Raw genomic sequence first — 25,702 nt, forward strand, 5'->3', positions numbered from 1 at the left:
AAGCCTTTCAGCCCGAGTTGTCCATGCGACCAAATTGGCTTATTGAGCTTCTCCCTAACACTGTCATTTGCCTAACATTGTATTCCTTTGAGACATTTGCTGCATTCAGTGTGAGTCAGAGTCAGTAAACCTTCTATAAAACATAGAACAAAGTATACAATATTATCCTAGCGGAAGTAAAAGCCTCAATAATCTTAAACTTGCAGTCAGCAGCCAAATATTCAGAATGATTAGATGTATATGGTTTATTGCAGACTCTCTACCCAATTCTTTCCATGGGATTTCTGCTGTATTTGGAAAACCATTTCAGCTCATTACCCATTGCGGGGGATTAAAGGAAAGCAATGATTTTCCACTTTAAACAATTAGATTAAAGAATTATTAATGAGCAGCACAGAGTCTGAATCAGGAAGACAGCAAGAATAACTAATTCAATGTCAAACGAGACACAGAAAATGAACCAAAGACAGGAATATTAAAACTGGATTAATGCAAAAGATTAAAGACCAACAAATTTAGTTTAATGAATTATTTCTAGGCATCTCCAAACATAATTAAAATCTGAAGGAATGAAAATTGACTTTTCAGTTTTCAGTGCCAGAGAGGGTGTTTGACAGTAATTAAGAGAAGCAGGATAATTATGTTGGGAATCCCTTTGCCCCAAAATGAAAAAAAATCTAATTCACTTATTACCCCCCTTTAACCTTCTCTCAATCTGCAAAGTGAAGGAAATTAATGTTAACAATGCTATTGAACAACAAAAAATCACCAATAATTAGCTTGCTTCATTAATAATTGATGTAGGATTACTCCAATCCAAATATCACCACTGCCTTGCTTCAGCAGAGACCTTGATTAAATCCTGACTTCAGGTTCAATCTGCGTGGAATTAACATGTTTTCCCCATGACCACGTGGGTTTCCTTCAAATGCTCGTGTTTCCTCCCATATCCCAAAGACAGGCAGGTTAGTAGGTTAATTGACCATTGTAAATTGCCTCTAGCATGTAGTGAGTGGTGGAATCGGCGAGGAATTGATGAGAATGTGGGGAGGAAAAAGAATGAGGTTAAAGTAGATTAGTGTAAGTGGGCGGTTGATTGTTGGCATGGATTTAGTGGGCCAAATGGCTTGTATCTGTGCTGTATCTCGCAATGACCAGCAGATTTAAACATGGACAAAATATTTGAATTAAAAAAATCCAGGTGAAAGCATATATGAACAAAACGCTAAGAATTGTAGTAAAAATTATAGATTGTGGAGATCAGGAAGGCAAACCTACTCCCTATTAAATTTATACATTGCACAAAGGAAGTCGGTTATGCTGAGCGAGAGACGATCACTTCAGTTACAGGAGTTCCTCAGGGAAGTCTAAGACCCAAAAATCTGCAGCTACTGCAGTCCATCCGAAATGAGAACATTGAACAGTGTTCAGTAGCTTGTGCATTTCATCAGATATTATAAACTAAATGTTGTTTCAATTTCTAAATCATCCTATTACATCAGCAGAAATGTATTCAACACAAAGAAAAATGAACATGTGTGGTAAAAAAAATGTTTTTAATACATTTCATAAGTTCACAAGTTATAGGAGTAGAACTAAGCCATTCGGCCCATCGAGTCATTCAATCATGGCTGATCTCTGCTGCCTAATCCCCATCACCATTGACACCCGTTCTAACCAAGAACTTGTCTATCTCTGCCTTAACAATATCCACTGACTTTGCCTCCACAGCCCTCATTAGCAAAGAGTTCCACAGATTAACTACCCTCTGACAAAGGAAGTTCCTCCTCGTCTCCTTTCTAAAAGGGCGCCTTTTAATTTTGAGGCTGTGACCTCTGTTCCTAGACCCTCCCACCAGTGGAAACATCCTTTCCACATCCACTATATCTACGCCTTTCATTATTCTGTAAGTTTCTATGAGGTCGCCCCTCAACCTTATGAACTCCAGCGAGTAGAGGCCCAGTGCTATCAAACGCTCATCATATGCTAACCCACTCATTCCTGCAATCATCCTTGTAAACTTTGAGAATGATCTAACATTGTGCCACTGTAGGAGGCCATAATAATCCTTTGTACTGATGCCACATATTGAAGGAGGCATTTCAATACATCCATTCTGGTGCTCTCTCACTTGGAATAAAGCAATGTGCTTCTAGTGGTATTAATCTAGTGGTATTAATCCAGAATGTATTGGCAAATTCGTTAAATTCATTTTCCCATGGTGTATTTTTGCAACCTAAAATACATCCCCAATGCAGTTTATTACTATTTGTAAGATCAATGGGTGACATTGATTAGTTCCATGTGATTTCAAACTTAAGTAATATTTGAATTGGACCACAAGCACAAGTTTATTTGAGCTCTTTTGAAATGTAGTGTTTTGTCTTCTGGAACTCATCAATTCCCTTTTGTTTTTCTGATGATTTATTGGAAAAATAAATCATGTCCCAACAGAAAGTTATGCTGGAATTTGTAGGACTAAATTTAGAATAAATCCAATTTGCTCTGGCTGACATGAATCACCTCGTAAACAGACATGGTGCCTTTGGGATGATTCAGTCGGCAAAAGGCGTCTGACTCTGTGGATCGTGTTTGGAGTTTCTCTGTATTCTTTATGGACCAAAGTGGCAGATGGGTTTTTTGTTGCCTTCGAGAATATACTTACCATTGATTCATAGCAGTGCATCAAAATTAAATCTTCAGTGTCACTGAATTACTGTTTAACAACGATCATTTCAAAGGAATATCTTTCAGTATCCAGCTTGCACCTTAGTGCAAAATTTGCAGAGGGTTGGAAAAAGGTCTTTACTCGTGTTTGGAGGATCCTGGATCTGAACCTTCCTCCCTCCTCTCCCCAAGATGCAGCCTGCAGCGTCTGGCTGCAAACATAGGTTGCCTAATGCACTTGGGCAAAATGGGGAAAAGATTTCATAAGGAATCTGAGGGATAGCTTTTTCAAACAAAGGGTGGTGGGTGTATGGAACCAGCTGCCAGAGAAGGTAAGACAAAAATGCTGGAGAAACTAAGCGGGTGAGGCAGCATCTATGGAGCGAAGGAAATAGGCGACGTTTCGGTTCGAGACTCTGCCAGAGAAGGTAGCTGAGGCAGGGACTGTCCCAATATTTAAGAAGCAGTTAGACAGGTACATGGATAAGACGGATTTGGAGGGATATGGACCAAATTCTTGCAGGTGGGTCATGTTGGCCAGCGTGGGCAAGTTGGGCTGAAGCAGTGTAGACAACTTTTAAGAAGTCAAAGATACTCCAGGAAGCACTATACTCCCTCACTATTAGTCCAGTTGAAATCAGGGTCTCTCTCCCCTATTCCTCTCTCTCTCCGCCTCTCCCTCTCTCTCTCTCCACCTCCCCCTCTCCCCCCCCCTCCATCACTTCCCCCCCTCCCCCCCCCCTCTCCCGCCCCCCCCCCCTCCCCTCTCCCCTCCCCTCTCTCCCTCTACCCCCCCCTCTCCCCACTCTCCCCCACATCCCCCCTCTCTCCCCCCTTTCCCCTTTCCCCCCCCCCCTCCCTCTCCCCCTCCCTCCCCTCTCCCCCCCCCTCCTCCCCCCCTCTCCCCCTCCCCCCCTCTCTCTCTCCCCCCCATCCCCTAGGTGACAATTTACACTATCTCTCTACATCCCACCTATTCCTCTTTCTGTCTTGCTCATACTATATTTCTCTTTTTCTCTCACTTCCCCAATTACTTTCCATACTCCACCAGCATTTCAACAAATCATTACAAAAAAAACTGTAGATGCCGGGAGTCTAATGGGCCTGCCCCATGTACGCGGTTGGTTGCCGGGTAGTCGCCATCATGGTCATGAGGTGTTCCCGCATTCTGGGAACCAGTCGGGGCCTCATTATGGTCGGCGCAAATTTTTCAACAGACACCAGAATGAAGCCGCGATGGAGAGTAGCGAGAATTCTCGAGTTGTAGGTAGGTCGGCAGGTGGTCCTAGTGGGTTGCCAGGAGGTCGAAGGTTATCGTAGGTTTTCGTAGGTTGTAGCAGGTGCTGACCGGTGAATTTCATTCGCTCATTGGGAAAATAAAAAACGTAAGCAGTAGTTTTCGGAACCAAGGATAACCGACCGGTAATGTTAAATGTCCGCCGAGCTTCACAGCGATGTATCTTTGGCTTCTTAAAAGTCTCCACTCCTTCTCCCCCCTTCTCCCTACCCCCCCCCCTTTTAAAAGACTTACCGTACACTATCCTTTAGCCGTCTTAATTACAGCGCCAACCTTCCTGTTCATCGTGGTGTGTGTCTGTATCTCATTAGCTTTGCACCGTGTGAATTTCGCTCATACAGCTATCCCCCCCGCTTGCCCTGTTCCCCGCCTGCATAACGGGCTGGTGAAGGAAGCGATGTGTGTGTGTTCCACTCTGACAGGCAGTCGCCTGAAAAATCGCCTAAGTGGGACAGGCCCATTAAGCAGAAACAGAAAATACAGGGAGGCCCCTTGTATCTCTTTCCACAGATACTGCTGAGTGTTTACAAAGCTTTCTGTTTTTAATCAACAGATAATTAGCCTGCTTCAATTTCTGATTCTTTGCCAAGTGTCTGGGCATGTCGCAAGTTCCCCCATTAAAGTAATGTGCACAATTATTCACTTATTGAAGGTATTGCGACTGAGCAATTGGCATTTGTTTATAGCTGTCTTTGACACAGGTGCAGCAAAACTTTGTGAAGTGGAAAATAAGTGTTGACACTGCACCATTCAGCATAACCTTTTTGAGAGCTTGGATTAATACTGTGAAATGCCTTGCAGTTTTACAATATCAAATAGCATCAATTGTATTGTCCAAGGAAATAACCTCCATTTTGCACTTGAAAGCGTATTATGTTTCTTTAACTGAAGTAATGACAGTCCTAATTTTATTGCTTTTTCAGTGCCAAGATCCATCTTGTAAACAAGACTTGTTAGCGTACCTAGAGCAAATCAAGCTCTATTCTCACCAGCTCAAGATTTGCAGCAAAGTCAAAGCTGAAATCCAGAATCTGAGTGAAGAGCTCATTGTTTCTGCGGTAAGTAAATCTCATTATGGACTGAAATTGGCAGTACCAATTAATTTACAAAATATTTATTATACAACCATACTAACAATATGAATATTCATGTTTTCATATCTGTGGTTTAATAAATATGCAATTATCTTATTACCCATTCCGTTTTTGTTTAGTTCAGTTTAGTTTATGGATACAGCACTCGGCCCACCTAGTCCGCACTGACCAGCGATCCCCGCACATTAACACTATCCTACACACGCAAGGGACAATTTACACTTATACCAAGCCAATTAACTTACAAACGTTTGGAGGGTGGGAGGAAACCGAAGATCTTGGAGAAAACCCACACGGTCACATGGAGAACGTACAAACTCCGTACAGACAGCACCCGTGGTCGGGATCGAACCCGGGTCTCTGGCGCTGTTAGGCAGCAATTCTACCACTGGCCACAGTGCCGCCCGTTGACTAATGTTAGAAGATTCTTTGACTGGTTGCCCATTTATCACAAGACTAGTTTGCATTGAGGTCGAGCATTTTGTTTCTCTCTCTCCGACCATTCCTCCCTTAAAATAATTTCATTTACACACCAATTTTTAGCATGGATTACTTCAGGTATTTTGTACATTCAGTTGAGGATTTAGTTGCCTCAATAAAAACAAATGTCACAGCTATCGCTTTGGTATAGTTATAAACCAGGTGAAAAGATTAAAAACATCTTTAAGTTTCATCCAATTTATATTTCCAATAAAGTCACGGTGAATGAAAAGCATTGAAGACATAATTTGTCTATTGTTAACTTTCGGGTTAATTTATTGTCATATGTACCAGGACGCAATGAAATTCCTAACTCACAAGAAGCTGAAAGCGTATTCAATAATAAATAATACAACATTAAAGACAATGCCTTGTACAAAGCAGCAGGAAGAGATGATAGGTTCAGGAATCTAACTGCATTGAGGAAGAAGCTGTTTTTAAGCTTGGACATGTGAGCTATCAAGCTCCTGCATTTTCTCTCAGAATGTAGCAGAAAGAAAGGGGAATGGCCGGGGAGGGTGCAGGCATTCTTGACGACACTTCCAACCTTGCTGCTGTGATGCACGGTGAAGATGGACTCGATGGAAGGAAGTGATGTGTGATGGACTAGGCTGTGTTGACTATTCTCTGTAGCTTTAAGTAATCCAGAGCGCAGCAGTTGCCACACCAGATTGAGATTCACCCTGTTAGGATACTTTCTGTAGCATATCTTCAGAAGTTGGTAGAGAACCCTTGTCGACCGATGTCTGAGAAAGCAAATACATTGATGCGATTTCTTAATCAATGTATTAGTGTGAAAGAACCAGGTTAGTTTGCCAGTGATATGGATGCCTAGAACTTTGAAGCTGCCGACTATCTTTGCAGCAGCTCTGTTGATGAGAACAGAGTTGATTCACCCCCTCTCTTCCATGGGTCAACAACCAACCCTTTCATCGTGCTGACATTGAGGGCCCAGTTATTGTCCTGACACCAATGAATCCTAAGATTTAAGTTCATTGGTAAATGAACCACGGTCAAGTTGAGAAGATATTTTTTTTGTGTCTAGCAAATTGTCATGATCTGGTGTAGCCAGATTGGAGCCATAAATGGAACTGATATATACAGTTATAAAAAGAGTACGTTAGAGGCCACAGGTGTCGGTCGGTGGGGGCGCTGCAAGCCGGCGCCCTGTCAGCAACGTGTCCGTTTTTTTTCTACTGTTTTTTTAGTATGTTTCAATGTGTGCTTTTAATGTCTCTCTATGTGTCTTGTGTGGGGGGTAGTGTGGGGGGGTAAGGGGGAAACCGCTTCGGTCGCCTCCTCCACGGAGAGGCGACCTTTTCCATGTCGCCTCCCCCGTGGCCTAACAGCAAGGATCGGCGCGGCCTTTCCCGGAGACACGCCCGGGGCTTCAGCGGCGGGCGCTGCGTGGACTCTCGGCGTGGAGCGGGTGAGCCCTCGCTGGGGCTAGTCGTAGGGGAGCGCTCCGTTTTGCTGGCCCGCAGCAGCCAGCAGCCTGAAGCCGCGGTCTGCACAGCTCCAGCTGGCGCGGCATCTCACGTTGGGGACCAGGGGGGAAGAAGAAGCTCTGAATGCCGGCCTGCAGCCAACTTCTTCCGCGGGCGCCGTGGCAACTTACCATCAGTAGCGGGGTCCCTTGCCAAGGATCCCTGGACAGGAGCTCCTGATCGCCGGCCCTGCAGTCCGTGGTGCTTCTGGCTGCAGCGCTAAATTTAAATCTACGACCGCCGGCCTGCGGCCTACACCAGCCTGAAGCCACGGTCTCCGGTGGGGAGGAGCCGATTCTGGACTTACCTTGACTTTTACTTTGTCCTTTTACCATCTGGATGCCCGCAGCAACGGCTGCGGAGAGTTGAGGTTCTGACCAAGGGGGAAAAAGGAGGATGATTGGCCAATTTTTGTGCCTTCCACCACAGTGATGAATGCTGTGGTGGATGTTTGTGTTAAATTGTTATCGTGTATTGTGTGTCCTTTCTCATTGTACCGCTGCTGACAAATTCATTTCACTTGCACTTTATGTGCAATATGACGAATAAAACTGATTGTATTGTATTGTATTGTACAGTCAAATAGCAGGAGCATGGCACTAATGAGGTGGATTTAATGAACTTTAGAACAATATGAAGAAGTGTGGGGAGAGTTGTGGTGTGCATTTTAACACTTGTAAAAAGATGTTTTAGTGGTGGACATGGATTGAATCCACCAGAGGAGTTGGCAGATCAGAATATTATCCATTTCAATGCTATAATGTATGTATCCCAAGCACAAATTAGATACAACATGACCGAGGATTTCAGGAACACAGTTTGTATCATACGAGCCAAATTGATTATAATGTGATTTAAATCGGGAATTAGAGCACCAGTTAAAAGTGACTTTACAAATTGACACGCGGGAAGAAAGATATCTTAGAAAAATAATGTTTAGGGGGAAAAAACTGCCTTCATGAAACCTGGCCAGATTAATCAAACTCCATTTTCTCTTTAAGAACACAGTCTGTCAGTTTTCACCACAGACGGCCATTGGAATTGACAAGCATTCACTTCTATTGACACTAGTGCAACAATACTCTATTAAGCAATGTAACGTACAGGCTTTAGATTTATTAGCTGACAGCAAAAAAATAAATCTACAGCTATTTAAAAAAAAACTACATTTTTGAAAATCCTATGGGAAAAATAAGTTTGTTATTGTGTGTCTGAAACTCTAGCCACTAACCCCCTTTCTGCCATTGACAATACTAGCAATTGTTTTTATAATGTGATTTTACATCATGCGAGATTTGTTAGGAATGCAATGATCACACTAGCATGGAACTACCTTTGCATGCAGGTATTGACTGATGTATACATTTGCATGCTGTGGTTTGTATTTCTCCACAAAGCATTGAAGATGGGTGCTGCACGGGCGTCACTGCAGTGAGAATCAGAGCACCCATGGGAGCTTTAAGGCCTGCAGCAGTTTGCAGCTGATCCACTCCAGCTGTTGGGAAGGTGAATGGTGACAGAGAGCAAGTGTGAAATGTCCAAATTGCCTCTTGTGGTCAACGTCACCCTGCTAACTGTGACGACAAAGAGCCTACAAAGTTTAGGATTCCAGCCATGCTATTCTTAACCTTATACGAAACAAAAGTGCTGAAGGAACTCAGTGAGCCGGGCAGCATCTGTGGAGGTGACTTTTCAGATCAGGACACTTCATGACCCAAAATGTTGCCTTTCCATTCCCTCCACAGATGCTGCCCGATCTGTAGAGTTCCTCCAGCACTCATGGTTGCTCATGATTCCAGCTTCTGTAGTTCCTTGTATCTCCACTGATGTTTCCCACCATTCTCAAAGAGCTCTGCTCTAAGTTTATATTTTACTTGCTTATATTTGTGATCTATGCCCCAATCCCAATTAAAGTGATACCAAATTTACCTCACCTAATAGCTAAAACTTAGGTCGAGTTGGTGAATCTGTGGAAATCATTGCCACAGACGGCTGTGGAGGCCAAGACATTGTGTACTTTTAAGGCGGAGATTGATAGGTTCTTGATTAAGAAGGGCGTCCAAGGTTACGGAGAGAAGGCAGGAGAAAGGGGTTGAGAGGGAAATATAGATCAGCTATATTGAATGGTGGAGTAGACTTGATGGGTTGAATGGTCTAATTCTGCTCCCATGTCTTGTGGTTTTTTGGAGTTCAAATGTTTCCTGTTTGGACCAAGCCTGTAGCCTTCTCTCATAAATCATCCATGCAATATATGCTCGAAATTATGCTTTCTGCCTCTCTGAATAGTTTGGGGCACTTACAGCACAAGACACGTTGTGTGCAGGGCGGGATGATGGTCAGACATCATGAAGGGAGGCACGGTGGTTTATTGGTAGAGCTACAGCGATACAGCACCAGAGACCCGGGTTCGACTTTGACTACGGGTGCTGTCATCACAGAATTTGTACGTTCTCCCCATGGGTTTTCTCCGAGATCTTTGGTTTCCTCCCACACTGCAAGATGTGCAGGTTTGTACGTTATTTGGCTTGGTATAAGTGTCAACTGTCCCTAGTGTGTGTAGGATAGTGTTAATGTGCAGGGATCGTTGGTCGGTGCGGACTCGGTGGGCCGAAGGGCCTGTTTCCGCGCTGTATCTCTAAACTAAACTAAAAGGCCAAGTGTCCCCTTTGCCCACAATTCTCCCCACCATTTCTGCAGCTGCTCTGGAGAGACACTTTGCAAGGCTCTGCTCTGCTGCCCTTGCATTGTAGCAGCAGCAGTGCAGCAACTCTGATCTCAGCAGGCAGATTCTGAGAGGAGCCATGCAGATACATTTTAATGCATGATGAAAAGTGGAGAAACCACCCCTGCGATTTGTTAACGTTTTTCACAAATATCCAGTTTGTTGCACATTGTCCCATGGGATTGAAGTGCTAAGCACAGCGCTTGTTATGTACACCAGTCTCCAGGGAATACATCTCTGTGGATGTCTCTGTACACATCGGGGCCCAAACAGTCAAAACACTGTATTCCATGAATTCACTTTACCTAACAATAATATCGTAACGGCTCCTACAATGTTCAAAATTGAATTGAATTTAAAACGCAGATTTCTTAACACTTCGTGTATTGATGAACCAAGTATTTAAATATTCCAATTTGAGCCATTGACACACTAGTGCTTCTGAATCTTTTACTTGGCATTGTCTTAATCATGGTTGGCTCTCACACTATAGTTTTCCCGTATTGTTTATTCTCCCCGTGACCTGCGTGGGTTACCTCCGGGTGCTCAGGTTTCCGTCCGTACTCCAAAGACGTACAGGTTTGTAGGTTCAGGAAATAGGACTCCTCCCATTTCCTCCAAATACAAGGCGTAGCTATGGGCACGCGCATGGGCCCCAGCTCTGCCTGCCTCTATGTCGGGTACATCGAACAATTGGATGGCACAGTGGCACAGCGGTAGAGCTACTGCCTCACAGCACCAGAGACCCGGGTTCGATCCTGACTACAGGTGCTGTCTGTTCAGACTTTGTACGTTCTCCCCGTGACCTGCATGGGTTTTCACTGGGATCTTCAGTTTCTTCCCACACTCCAAAGACGCGCAGGTTTGTAGTTTAATTGGCTTGGTATCAATTTTTAAAAATTGGCCCTAGTGTGTGTAGGGTAGTGTGAATGTGCGGAGATCGCTGGTCGGCGTGGACTTGGTTGGCCAAATGGCCTGTTTCCACACTGTATCTCTAAATTAAACTGAATTAAACATTTTACGCCATAACTTTCCCCTTGCTGATATTAGCTCGTGGATGCAGCAATATAAGTGTAGAAATTGTATCACATAAAGCAGTGTTTCATGCCACAGATGGTGAGATGGAAATAAATCACAAAACCAGATCAGTACTTCTCTACAATCATATCATGCATTTGCAAAATATATCACGGCTCTCTGTGCTCAGAACTAATGTACCATTAATACCACAATTTTACAATGTGAACATGCCCTTCAGAAGCATAAATTTCAGGATTTGCCCAGGAGTCTGGAATGGCTTTGGTCTCAAGATCTGGATTTGGAACACACCAATACCACGAGGTGTAAAATGTTCCAAAGTTTCTCGCAATGTTCCTCCACCATTTCCTGCATTTCATTCGAAGAAATTTGCCAGAGGCCAAATCGTGTATGAAATAGAGCAAGAACATTAATTCTAGACATTGAATGGGATCTAGAAGCAATCTGCAGGTTGTCATGAGATGTCTAAAGGGCAGCCGTTGATTGAGACCTGCTGAGTTGGTGAAAGGAATGAGGTGGAACTGTTGTAGAATCAAATTTCAACTAATAACATGCACAATGAAAACACACATTAACTCCTTTTATGCAGAGTAAAGATATTCATGGGAAAGGTTTCAAACCCACAGTTGTATTCGTAACAACTTTGCAATCAACACTGACTGCAAGGGGTTTAGTAATTATCAACGGGTGGCAATATCACAGTTGTGTTATTAGTTTATCATCAGACGTATTAAGAATACAAATCCCATCATGGCAAGTTGTAGAATTTTTTACAATGAAGCTCGTTCATTTGTTTTGTATTCGGCATAGCCATTGTGGGCCGAAGGGCCAGTTCCTGTGCTGTACTATTCGATTCTATGTTCCACATTTTGTGAAGTGCTTCTGAGATATGATATAATCTACTTTCAGAGGCCGTTTCCAGTGATTTTAGTGAAGGGACTGTCATGTTTACAGAATTCAGGCCAGGGTAAACCTATTGTCATTCATTGTTTAAGAGGGAACTGCAGATGCTGGAGAATCGAAGGTTACACAAAAAAGCTGGAGAAACTCAGCGGTTGCAGCAGCATCCATGAAACTCAGCGGGTGCAGCAGCATCCAAGAAACTCAGCGGGTGCAGCAGCATCCTGCTGCTGCACCCGCTGAGTTTCTCCAGCTTTTTTGTGTAACCTATTGTCATTCATGCTTTGATTCGTTTAAACCCAGTTCCCAGATTAGTGAATTTCACTGGACAGTAAGACATGGAGATGGTGACCAGGTTTCAACTGCTTGTAATCCAGTTTCTTTATGACCGTACGAATGAATGGATTTTGTGATCTCCTAGGGCGTGGAGCACGGTGGCGCAGCGGTAGAGTTGCTGCTTTACAGCACTTTCAGTACCAGACGCGGGTTCGAACCCGACCATGGGTGCTGTCTGTCCGGAGTTTGTACGTTCTCCCCGTGACCGCGGGGGTTTTCTCCGAGATCTTCGGTTTCCTCCCACACTCCAAATACGTACAGGTTTGTAGGTTAATTTGCATCATGTATGTGCGTAGATTGTTCCTAGTATGTGTAGGATAGTGTTAATGTGCGAGTATCGCTGGTCGGCGCGGGCTCGATGGGCCAAAGAGCCTGTTTCCGCGCTGTATCTCTAAAACTATAAAAGTAAAACTAAAAAACACTATCATGTAGCGATTTCCCACTGAGTCCTCCTGTCTGCCCCAGCAGAAAGCCCAGAGAAATCCTAGCAATGCCCAGTCAGGTCCTGTCCTCTGGTTTTACACCAGGCTCAGGGAAGTAAGGAAATCCCCGAGAAAAATCTCAGATGCTGATCACATCTTTAATTATTCTGCCTTGAGCACATATGTAGGGGAGCTGAATGAATTATATTATCAGTGCAGTGACGGCTTGATCATACTTTGGTGATCCAATTCATTAAGTAATCTTTGGACCTGTAATTTATGACATTTATTTTTTGTTCTTAATTATCAAACACGGTGCCTTAATGAGGCTGCTAATGTTTAAAATATTCCTACGACTCATCCGGTTTCACTAAAGGGCAAACATTTGTCCTTCTGGTTACTATGTCCACATTCTAATGTTATCTGGGTGATAATAAAGTTTGCCTGGAACACTGTTCATTAATTCTTTAGGGGTTTGGTTTACAATAAAATGTTACTATAGCCTTTCGGATAACCAATTAGCATATAATAATGGAATTAGTTCCAATTCCTGCACTGCATAATCACTCACATATTTCTCCCTAAAGTCACAATCTCTCCACAGATACATTGTATTTTGTAGAAAACTATCAAATCTTAATGTAGAATTTTAATACCAGCTACTAATTGATAAGGGTTAGGAACATATAAATATGTGATGCAGCCAAGTTGCAGGCTTGTTTTGCAATTTTTCTGTCCATTATTTGTTACTGCAGAATTGTCAGCGTGGTCTGATGCTGCATCTGATTTAGTTTAGAGAAACATCATGGAAACAGGTACTTGGGCCCACTGAGTCCATGCCGACCAGCGATCCCCGCGCACAAACCTTGTCCTACACCCGCTAGGGGCAATTTACAATTTTACCAAAGCTAATTGGCCTACATACCTGTAGGTCTTTGGAATGTGGGAGGAAACCGAAGCTCCTGGAGAAAACCCACGCAGGTCACAGGGAGAACGTACAAACTCCGTACAGGCAGCACCTGGCGCTGCAAGGTAGCAACTCTACCACTGCACCATCTTGATAAATGCAATAATACATATGGCTCATTAAACTGCTGTCATTTTTGCAGTCAGAATTGACCACCCTAAACCCACCCCAGCAACAAACAAAGGTCAGGGTCTATTCCGGGAGATCATAATGCTGCAGTTGGTGTCGCTGCCTCACAATTCCAGGGACCAAGGATCAAACCTGAGCATTCTTGTCATGTGGACTTCGTACTCTCACCCTGTGGCCACGTTGGTCCCCTCTCACATGCCAAGAATGTGCAGACCGATGAAGTGGCTGACATAATTCCCCCTGGCAAAGGGGGGCTGCAAAGAGACCGCGGGGTGGGGGGGGGGGGGGGGGGGGGGGGGTGCGGTGCAGAATAACAAGCAGGAACTTTGGGACTGATATATGAACTGTCTGTACGGAGTTTGTACGTTCTCCCCATGACCGCGTGGGTTTTTTCCAAGATCTTTGGTTTCCTCCCACACTCCAAAGACGTCCGTTTGAATGGATTAACTGGGCTTGTATTCATTAGAATTTAGAAATGATGAGAGGGGAACTTATAGAAACTTATAAAATTCGTAAGGGATTGGACATGTTAGATGCAGGAAAAAATGTTCCTGATGTTGGGGGAGACCAGTTTAAGAATAAGGAGAAGGACATATAGGTCTGAGATGAGGAAAAACTTTTTCACCCAGAGAGTTGTGAATCTGTAGAATTATCTGCCTCAGAAGGCAGTGGAGGCTAATTCACTGGATGTATTCAAGAGGGAGTTATATATAGCTCTTAGGGCTAATGGGATCAAGGGATGTGGGGAGAAAGCAGGAACTGGATTTTGGATGATCAGCTATGATCATATTGAATGGCAGTGCTGGCTCAAAGGGCTGAGTGGCCTACTCCTGCATCTATTTTCTATGTTTCTAATAGAAATGAACGGGGGGTATGAGACCAATGTGAATGCTCTTTGAGCTGGCTTATTTGAGCCGGGGGCAGATCACTCTGTCGTCATGTGGAGAATGAAGGTCCTGGAAAAGAAACCTTTGCTCAAACGGGAGAATCCCAAGGACCTGTCAGCTGTAGTACAGAAGGGCTCCTCCAAGAAAAAGTCCATCAATGGAGCAAATGGGCTCCTTGTCTGCCGTAAGATCTGAATGAACATTGCCCAGTCTAGTCTGGCCCAGTAAGATGGCCGTTGGGGAATGATGACAATGTCAGTAATGTGAATGACAGGGTACAAACAACATTTATGGGGATGAGGAGGAATAACCACAGGGCCTGACTTTGTTGGAACCTGGTCAGGAATTCCATAGGTGAGTATGCAAATGTTAACATCCTGAATTTGCAGGTAGCATTTTAAACCACACCATCTAATAAGCCTCTAATAATGCCAAAGGTAGAGAGCAAAATTAAACCAATCCCCCAGCAAGGAGGAAGCAGCTCCAACGTTTTGCAAGTTTGAATGTTTGAAGTTTCTTATAAATTACAATGCATTTTTCTAAACTTTTAATAGCATGATTCATTTTAAATAATTTTACATTGATTCTGAGTATCAGAAATGTACAAGTGTTTCATTACCTTCGACAGCTGGCTAAGCTTGGAGTGAGGCCTAGCAGCTGTGAAAGATTTTCAGCAGGCGAGGCTAGTCTTACACACACACACACACACACACATGAAATGCAAGAATCACGCACACGCACGGACAGACATACACACAATGCGCACCCACACACACACTCAAAACGAACGCAGGCACACACACACAAAATCCATGCACACATGCCCACACACACAAAATGCACAGACACAGGCACACACACATTCAATGCACACACACACACACACACACACACACACACACACCGCATGCACACACACACACACACCGCATGCACACACACACACACACACACACACCGCATGCACACACACACGCACACACGTATATGATGGGATTTCTGTACAGACAGCTCCACTGCTGCATGTGACTCTGTCCAAGAAAATCTCACCTGGGGTTGTGTGTAAGCCGATGGGATCTTCATCTGCAGATCAGAGTCAAACCAGAAAATTGGGGTCATTAAACACTGATTCTCTCCCAACAGATGCTGCTTTATTAGGTGAGTATCTCTCAAGATTTTCAGTTAATATTTCACTTTCTCAACATCCTCAATTTATTTTGATCATATTAGTCGACTGTCCCCTCTCCCTCAAGTTTCTCTTCTTGTTTTGGTCCAAATTAATTTCTGTGGATTGTTTTCATTTTGCTTCACCTCATGAAACATATGTCTTTCTGCTTTTGTTCCTCCCCTCTATCAGCTGAAATATCCAATATATAGCACAAAAATAATTGGTTGTTTACACGGGTCTATTTTTAAAATCACTGGAAACAATTGTGTGAAAGGTTCATAGAGTCATAGAGTGAGGATACAGTGTGGAAACAGGCCCTTCGGCCTAACTTACCCACACCGGCCAACATGTCCCAGCTACACTAGTCCAACCTGCCAGTATTTGGTCAATATCCCTCCAAATCTGCCCTATCCATGTATCTGTCCAACTGCTTCTGAAATGTTGGGATAGTCCCTGCCTCAACTACCTCCTCTGGCAGCTTATTCCATACATCCACCACCCTTTGTGTGAAAAAGTTACCCCTCAGATTCCTATTAAATCTTTTCCCCTTCACCTTAAACCCATGCCCTCTGGTCCTTGATTCCCCTACTCTGGGCAAGAGACTCTATGCATATACCCAATGGATTCCTCTCATGATCTTATACACCTCTATATGATCACCCCTCATCCTCCTGTGGTCCAAGAAATGGAGTCCCAGCATATTCAACCTCTGCCTTTAGCTCAGAACATCTGGATCTGGCAGCATCCTTGTAAATCTGCTCTGTACCCTTCCCAGCTGGACAACACACTTTCCCAAATCACGGCACCCAGAACTGAACACAATGGTTCCTTTGAAACCACTTACTATGACTTGGATTTTCTGCCAACAGTTGGACAGTATTACCTCCCTCATCTTGTCAGCCAAGAACCTGATGAATACAGTGGTAGACACGGTGAAGATGTCCTACATTGCATCGATCAAGATCGTCAGGCTGCAGAGCCCCTCGGCTGCACTTCACTCAGTCGTCATGTGGAGAATGAAGGTTCCCGAAAAGAAGCCCTTGATCAAGCGGGAGAATCCCAAGGACCTGTCAGCGGTGGTGCGGAGGGGCTCCACCAAGAAAAAAGTCCACCCTGTCAAAGTTATGAGCGAGTTCAGAGGAAGAAACGCTCCCTAAATCCAACATGTACACTGCTTTTGCTCAATCACAGGGTGAATTGCTTGTGGACGTGTGTTGTTGAAGCTGCATCGAGCCTGCAAATTAGGAATGTAGGAATAAATAGTCAATAAAAGACCATGCCTGCCTAGTTTACCCTCAACCACCCTGATAGCGATGATTAATGGTGATAGAGTTTAGTTTAGATTAGAAATCCAGCGCGGAAACAGGCCCTTCGGCCCACCAGGTCCATGCCGGCCAATGATCCCCGCACATTAACACCATCCTACACACACACACTAGAGACAATATTTACATTAACCAAGCCAATTTACCTACAAGCCTGTACATCTTTGGGGTTCTTGGTGCTTGGTCCTCCAAAATATTCCAAATGGAATTTAAACTGGAGGTGGTCTTTTACATTGGTGAGTTGCTGAGTGATTATAGTGATCGACCCCTACCAGTAACTCTTCAACGCATCCAGTCAGGAAGTGAGACAGTCCTAGGGACATAGAAAACTTGTGGAATCAGAGGTCCACGTTCCTTGTTTCCGCCCTTACCAAGTGTCATGTATCAAGTAGGCAACAGGGCAAGTCCATTCATAATGTAACACATTACAGGGCAATAAACCATCACTGTTTAATGTGCAGACAGTAGCTGAGAGGAAGATGAGCAGAAGGTAGAACTCCATATAATTGGATGTGCAGAGAATGGGCAGTATCACTGGGCATATCTTAAACCAGCCCCTTACATAGTCAAACAGGAACCGGTCTAATGTGGCAAACATGCACATCTTGCTACGCTGTATTTGATTGATAGTTTCCTTACATGAAGAGCTGGATTCTGCATCCCTTCTGTTTAAAGAAAAAAATGGCCAAACATATACTGTAATGTACCATGACCTGCATAGAATTACATAGAAATAGCACCAAGGAAATCGCAGATCCATCCAGAGAGGGTTTTATTCAACATGAACACCTTCTAGCCCAGGTCATCTAACTGCATGAATATATATTCTTTCTTCTCCTTGCCTTTATCTAATTTCTATGTTATCTTGATTAGTACAGGTGTACTATTCATACTATTAGTACCATAAGTACTATTTTTGATTACTACAGGCGTCAGAGGTTATGGGGAGAAGGCAGGAGAATGGGGGTTAGGAGAGATAGATCAGCCACAAATGAATGGCAGAGTAGACTTGATGGGCCAAATGGTCTAATTCTACTCCTATTTCTTATGACCTTATGATCAATGCCTTTCACTTCGAAGGCTCCATACAGTAAAGATGTTTCTCATGAATTCCATATTTGATTAATTGGCAACTATCATTTTTAGTTATGTTCCTTTTTGTCTCACCTACTAGAGCATGCATCTTATTTATTTCCACATAACGAGTTCCTTCCTATAAACATTTTTCTCAGGTCATTCCTTGACCTTTTCTATCCTGGACGAGGCCCCAGCATGATAGTTATAACCTGATCCTTACTTTCAAGAGTCAAGAGCGTTTAATTGCCATATGTACCGAAAATACAATTTGTACTTGCAGCTGAATAACATGTCCATAAGCACAGGACACATGGATGACGCAATAAACAAAGAAAAATCAATATTAAAAAAAAAACAATATTACAGTAAAACAAAAGCCCAAAGTGCCTAGTGTAACAGCAGCTGACAGCATGAATGGCAGTATCCACTCGGTGTTAAACCAATTCTACACTGATATTATGTGCCCAGAATAGTCTCATGCTGGAGGTAACTTTTATTCAGTGGTGAGGCCAGGCTTTCTACATATTGAAAAAAAGCCTACTGTTGGATAAACGATGCATCTGCCTGCTTTAGACATTAGTTCCTTTTGACAATGGAGATCCTATATTATTAACCAGATTCCAATGACTGCTTTAGAATAGGTCTGGTCTGAACTTAGTCAGGGGACTGTATAATTCTGGTCAAAGGTACAACCCTATGTTTTGCCACATGTCAGGGAAGTGAAAAGGCACGAGAATGAGCAAGATCTTGCTGGATTGAGTTGCACCTCGCACTCTGTGCCTTGTACCATCCTCTAAATGCTTCCTAATCCACACTTTAGTTGAAGATGCTGCCTCAGTGCCCCGACCCTCCTGCCACATGAGGCAGTCCAGGAATGGAGATCAGGCTTCAGGTGACAGGTCCAAGGGCCCACCCTCAGACCACTGTCAAAGTTATTGAATTACAGTTTGAAAGGACTAAATAGGATAGAGAATAAAATGACTAATATTAAATATATATAAAATATTAAACCGTTAAACCTGATAAACTAAAGTTGCTTAAAAAAACATTTAACCCATATAAACTAAATTGAAAACTTACAGTCACATAAAGTCAAATGTGAAAGCCAAAAAAACAACTCACACATACTTTTCCAATTCAGGTTGAACCTATTTTAATGAATGGGACTGTATTAACTGTGGCTTGGGTATCATGGCTGGGGTATAATGGAGGATCCAGATAAGATGAGTCTCCAGTTACTCATCTCAGCATGACCAAGCTCACTGCTGGACAGAGATTAGCAGCAGCAACAATTTGAAATGCTAGACACAAAATGGTGGAGTAACTCAGAGGGTCAGGCAGCATCTCTGGAGAAAAGGAATAGGTGATGTTTCGGGGTCGAGACCCTTCTTCAGACTAGGTCCATCTTCCGTGTAAACCAGCATCTGCAATTCCTTCCTGTACAATTTGAAAAATTAAATCTTTTTGATATTAATTTTTTTTTTAATTGAAATAATCCTCATCCTTATGTCCTTAATTCACCAGAGAAATCACTTACACCAATAAAGCCTTGAATGATGAACACTGTTGCCAAAGGCATGTGAAGGACATATTTTGAAATTCTGCATATGACTTTATACACCTTTCTGCATCTTTATTTGCCCGTTTATTTGGGTAGATTCAGCACATATTGTAAGCATTTGAATTCCTTTTTCTGAGATCCTCATCACTGAAGCTCCCAACTTTTTTAAGTTACTTCCGTAATGTTTTCGCACTCAGTGCCAGCAGCAACATCTCAACAGCATGAGACAAACACATCTTATTATGTAACATAACAATAAAGCAGGACGCCGACTCTGTCATAATTGGATTATCGAAAATAAACCCAAATCTGAAGCAATCCCAGCATCTTTACTGGAGTAATTTTGCACAAATGGATCCTGCGTAAAACTACCTCAAGGTGTAATACTGAGTTGCCCAGATAATGTACAAATGACAGAATATATCAATGTTGCTGACAGTTTAAAGGTCGGAATCCAATCTGGTCATTATCTTTTCATTAAACATGTATATTGCTCCATTTAATTTATTCCGAGAACTGAATCATGCAGAATGAATGATCTGCATGGCAGATACTGCACAGTGTTGCTCATCTATGAATCCTCTCTTCAAAATATGAGATCATTTATAAAATATAAAGAATATATTTGGCATTGTTGGTGATAACTGTTCCAAATGTATACATTACAGAGCTTGGAAATTTGCCTGTTGCAAAGTTAATATATTAATGAGATGTATTTTATTCCCTAAATGACACTGGCTTAAAGACTAAGTTTGAATGAACAAAATTTATTGCTAGCTTTGTGCGCAAATTTCTTGACTTCCAAAAACGAAGAGCTATAAAACAATAGTGCTGAAAGTTGATAGCTTTGCAAAAATTTGACAGAATGTTAAAATGAAATTACCACAAATTAAAGTGGAAGAATAATATGGACTTGGCAGTGCAATAATTTTACTATAAATTCAACCTTTGCTTTCAATTCCTTAGCAGTCCTCAAGAGTTAATAATTATAATAGATTTAACCAAACATTAACTATTCATTTGCTTTTACGCAAGCAGAGTCTTCATGGTTCTTGTACAGGGAAAACCAAATGCAACTCTAATCGAGTTACCAACTGTAGTCGTGTATCTTTGCCAATATTTCTTAAAATATCATGGGACAAATAACGATTCTTTTCTGCACCGTCTTTGAACATCCACTTTCCTTCAATATCTCCTCTTGCTATAATTCCCCAAATGTGTATTAAAGCCGGTTTTGCAAATTGTGGATCAACAATATGTTTTGTCAAAGTAAACAGCATATCAAGGAAAGCAAGTTATCTGTTGACAATTGAACCATGAGCAGAATGCAGTAATCCTCCTTTAGTTTTGAAAATGATGAAATCATAGCTAACAGAATGCAGTCTATCGAAAGAATACTGTCATTTATTTGCGGTGATTTAATTAATTAGTTATTAAGCTAAAGTATAATTTTGCTATGTTGCTGAAATTATGACATCTGCCATCTGCAATTCACTTTTTCTTTTGCAATTTATTCAGTAATTATACAGTTACCTTGTAAGCTGCTATATCATCAAGTTATTTGAAATTTATCAGGCTCAGCAAAAGTGAATGCAAAATGTGGAAATTTTATTGGGACCTTGCCTCATTCAGATTTCATTACTTCACAAACTCAGGTGGAAGATTTTACATCAGCCGGAAAATTAGTTGACGGGTACTGACCAAGTCTTCAGCTCTTTGTAGAATACACTTGGTGAAGTTTCATTATCAGCTACACATTTTCTAAGGAGGATTGTTCTAAAGACCAAAAAAAGACAATTATAGTCTCAGAATAGATGCTGGATTAACCAAATGCAAATACTAGAATTCCTGATTAACATCCAAGATTGCTCTGAAATATGAACAGATAGCATTAATCATTATTTCTTCTTGCAAAAATGTGTTTGTGGGAGAATTTTATTTTTTAAATGTATTGACCTTGAAGGAAATAAAGCACAAGTTCACCAGTGACTTTGGGTTTAAAGGAAAAAAGTAGTGGAAAGTTTGCATTAGCTTAGTTTGTACTGTTTGAAGAACAAAGAGACTGGAATCTGAAACAATATAAAAGAAAACGCTGGAAGAACTCAGCAGGTCAGGCAGCATCTGTGGAGGCAACAAGTGTAAGTTGACTTTGTGGGTCAAAACCTTGCATCAGGACCTGCATAATGTTTGTCATGTTTGATTTTGAAACAGATGGGCTAACAGAGAATTTTAAACTGATAAATGATTACCAAAGGTTATAATGTAAAGGCAGTTCAATAGTTTAAGGTATCAATCAACCATGACTGAACTGAATGGCTTGAGGCACCCGAATGTCTGAAGAAGGGTTTCGGCCCGAAACGTGACCTATTTCCTTCGCTCCATAGATGCTGCTGCACCCGCTGAGTTTCTGCAGCATTTTTGTGTACCTCCGAATGGCTTCATCCAGTTCCTAAAATTCCTAAAAGAGGGCACTGTTAATTGTTGATGGCATTAGTGCAACCAGCTACAGACAATATTAATGAAATGCTTTAAATTTTGAGTGTTTGTGAAAACAAGTGTCGAATAAAATGGGCACTGGCTATGCATTACAATCCACAGGAATAGCAGTGTGTGCTTCTTTGTTGCATTTTTAGGTTGATTAACTTAGAGCAATGGAATTATAAAACACAGAATACCAGAATATTAAATAAGGAAAAATAGTGTTAATTTAGTGTAAGTGCCACTTTAAAATGTTAACTATGCAGTGACTGAAAAAACAAGACGATGCAATAAATGATGCATGGCAACGCTGTAATGAATGTAATGTAATGAATTGTAAAAATCAACAGATGGAAAACAAATGTGGAATTTTTGTGTACTTTCTGCAGTTTTCAGCTTGAGATTATTTAGAACACCAATAAAATCTGATGAAATGTAAACCAGTTCTATTTATTTTACCCTTCAATTCTTGCATCATCAGTTTTGTTTATTGTCACGTGTACCGAGGTACAGTGAAAAGCTTTTGTCGTGTGCTATGCAGTCAGCAGAAAGACAATGCAAGATTACAATCAAGCCATTTACAGTGCATAGATACATACTAAGGGAATGACATTTAGTGCAAGATAAAGCCAACAAAGTCCGACCAAGGATAGTCTGAGGGTCACCATTATGTGGTTCATACTTTCCTGTTGATGGAAAAATAATTCAGTATTATTGAACCCAAAGCATGTCCCAACCGATCATTTCTAAATCCTGCCTCTATACCCCTCAATTGTTGTTACCATGTATCCTCACTGTGATTGAGTCCAAAACGAAAGGCAGCTGGCACAGCACCGTACCTTGCGCTACTAATCTACCTGACATCACTGTCACTCTTGGGATTCCCATCACTTGCCTGTTATAAAGTGAATGTTTCTGAGATTGAGAACTAACAGTGATGTTTCTCATGGAGTTAGTTGTCTCGCAATAGCAGTGACTGCTGGGCAGAGAGTTTTCGATTCCAAGATTCACTCTTTCATTCCTTAATTAAGTTGCAAGGCAGTCAAACTGTTTGGGAATCAAACGCAAAAAGGTAATCCAGTTTTGTGGATAATCTAAATCAGATTTTGTCTGATTTTCCATCTACTGATCTATGTTATTGATGCTGAAGCAAATGAACCCTGATACGTAATTACCAAACATGTTCCACTGAAAAAATAATTATTCAGTGTTATTGGTTCATACTTAAATGGCAAATTTAAACTGGTTAATGATCTAAACGATAAACGCATATAAATAAAACATGCATACAAATCTATGCACATGAGGAGAGGCAGGTGCAGACACCATTATGGATATGCACGTTTTAACAGCATAAAGATATACAGACATACAGTTTACAAAAATGAACACGACTAACAGCTATTAACCAGCATTTCTTCTGATATCATTGCTCATAACTCCTCAGTGAAAGTCCAAGTTACCAACTGAGCATTCCTATAATAAGGGCCATTGAGATACCAGTAATTAACATAAACTGTCCATTGGGTCCTCAGAATGTGTCAATGTTCATGGTCATTATCTGTGTTCTCCACAATCTGAAGATCGTGAGCAACTAGCCAGAAGCACCAGCAACTCTGCTAGAACATCAAGTCAAGGAGTTCAAAGGGGAAGCAGAGTGCGGAGGTGGGTGTCAATGGGAGGATTTTATCTGTTTGCTATTAATTGATTGCTCACCAACAGGCTCCAGAGCAGTATTATCATAAAATGTTTCTTCAACAACTTAGGATGTATTGACAACTGCCTGCTTTTTGTAGAAACAAGAAGCTACAGATGCTTAAGAGGGAACTGCAGATGCTGGAGAATCGAAGGTTACACAGAAAAGCAGAAACTCAGCGGGTGCAGGCACACGAAGGAAATAGGTGTTTCGGGGAAAGCAACTCATATGAGTCCCCGGGGCATGCGAATCTCCCAATTCTGTTAGTGGAGAACATCAGGGTCTCCTCCCACCCTCCAGTGCTACTCCTCCTTTTCCCGTTGTCAGATCAGGGTTTCGGCCCGAAACCCTTCTTCAGACCCGTGAGTTTCTCCGAAGAAGCTACAGGCTGCTTGACACAAAAGGACACAAAGTGCTGGAGCAACTCAATGAGTCAGGCAGCATCTCTGGAGAACATGGGCAGGTGACGTTTCAGATCAGGACCCTTCTTCAGAGTAACCGAAGAAGGGGTGGAAAGGAAGCTCGGAGAGAGGAGAGGCAGGCCAAATGTGGCAGGTAATAGGGTGGACACAGGCGAGGGGGAATTTGGATAGGCAGAGGTTAAAGCGGACATTGTGAGACAGACTGATTGAAGAGAGGAAGGAATGCAGAAGAAGGGAGAAATAGATGTAAATCTGGGTGGGGCACAGGGGAGGGGGGGTCATTAGTGGTTACCTTAAATTGTAGAATTCATTGCTCACACCATTTAGTTGTAAGCTACCCAAGCAGAATATAAGGTGCTGCTCCTCTAGTTTGCACATGGCCTCACTCTGGCATAGTAGAGGCCATGGATAGAAAGGTCAGTATGGGAATGTCCAGGGCAAAAATCTCAGAAATATGCTTTTTGTAATAACTTTCTTGCAGTAAAACAATTTGAAGTCATACCCGTTTATCAAACATTTGATAACAATCATGGCTATAAATTATAGGGACAGGTTAATTTAGATTAGTTAGAGATACAGGATGGAAGCAGGCCCTCAGCTCACCGAGTCCACATCAACCCGCAATCACCCATACATTAGCTCTATCCAACAAATTAGGGACAATTTACAGAAGCCAATTAACCTACAAACCTGCACATCTTTGGAATGTGGGAGGAAGCCTGAGCACCCGGAGAAAACCCACTTAGTCATAGGGAGAACGTGCAAGCTCAGTAAAGACAGCACCCATAGGTAGTGGCTGCCTCACCAACAGTCTGTCCTTTCTTCTTTTTGTTATTTTAAGTATGTGTTAAAAAGTATGTTTTAGTATTCCTGGTTTGTTTTATGTGGGGGGGGGGGGGGGGGGGGGGGGGGGGGGTTTGGGGGCACTTGTTTTGAATCTCTTACCAAAACGGAGATGCGATTTTTTTCCGTATAGTATCTCCGTCCCCCCTGCGGCCTAACATCGTGGCGTTAGCTGCCTTTCATGGAGACCAGCCCAGCGCTCCAAGCCGCGAGAGTCTGCGGGACTTTAACATCACAGAGTTTGTGTTCCCTTTGCCAGGGACCAAAGCTCCAACTGCGGGATCTGTGGACTTTAACACCGTGAAGCCCGCGGTCTCTGGTAATAAGAGGCTGACTCAGGAGCTCCATGCCGCGGAGAGAGTTTCAACCACCCCAATGCGGGAGTTTTGATCAACCCGATGGGGGCTTCGATCGTCGGCTGCGGGAGCTTTGATTGCCACGACTGCAGATAGTTTATCTGCCCCGACCGTGGGAGAACAAGAGGAAGAAGATTCAACTTTATTGCCTTCCATCACAGTGAGAAATGTGGAATCCACTGATGGATGTTTATGTTAACTTTTATGTGGTTTTGTGTCTTGTTGCTTTTCAGTTAGATTGGCTGCATGGTAACTTAAATTTCACTGTACCTTAATTGGTACATGTGACAATAAACTGAAACATTGAACACGGGTCTCTGCAGCTGTAAGGCAGCAACTCTACCACTGCA

The 25,702-nt window shown here is 42.4% G+C and overlaps 1 protein-coding gene across 2 annotated transcripts in view; it reads left to right on the forward strand.

The window, feature by feature from the left end:
- LOC129704214 (catenin alpha-3-like) overlaps positions 1-22,469 on the forward strand; it is a 959,161-nt gene extending 936,692 nt beyond the window's left edge. For both annotated transcript variants that reach the window (XM_055647177.1, XM_055647178.1), the window contains 2 exons: positions 4,888-5,022; positions 16,464-22,469. In XM_055647177.1, coding sequence (XP_055503152.1) covers positions 4,888-5,022; positions 16,464-16,751 — 423 coding nt within the window. In that variant the 3' untranslated portion in view covers positions 16,752-22,469. The remainder of the gene's footprint in view (positions 1-4,887; positions 5,023-16,463) is intronic.
- Positions 22,470-25,702: the final 3,233 nt, after the last annotated feature.

Source organism: Leucoraja erinacea, chromosome 15 (assembly GCF_028641065.1).
Source record: "Leucoraja erinacea ecotype New England chromosome 15, Leri_hhj_1, whole genome shotgun sequence".
NCBI classification, from domain to species: domain Eukaryota; kingdom Metazoa; phylum Chordata; class Chondrichthyes; order Rajiformes; family Rajidae; genus Leucoraja; species Leucoraja erinaceus.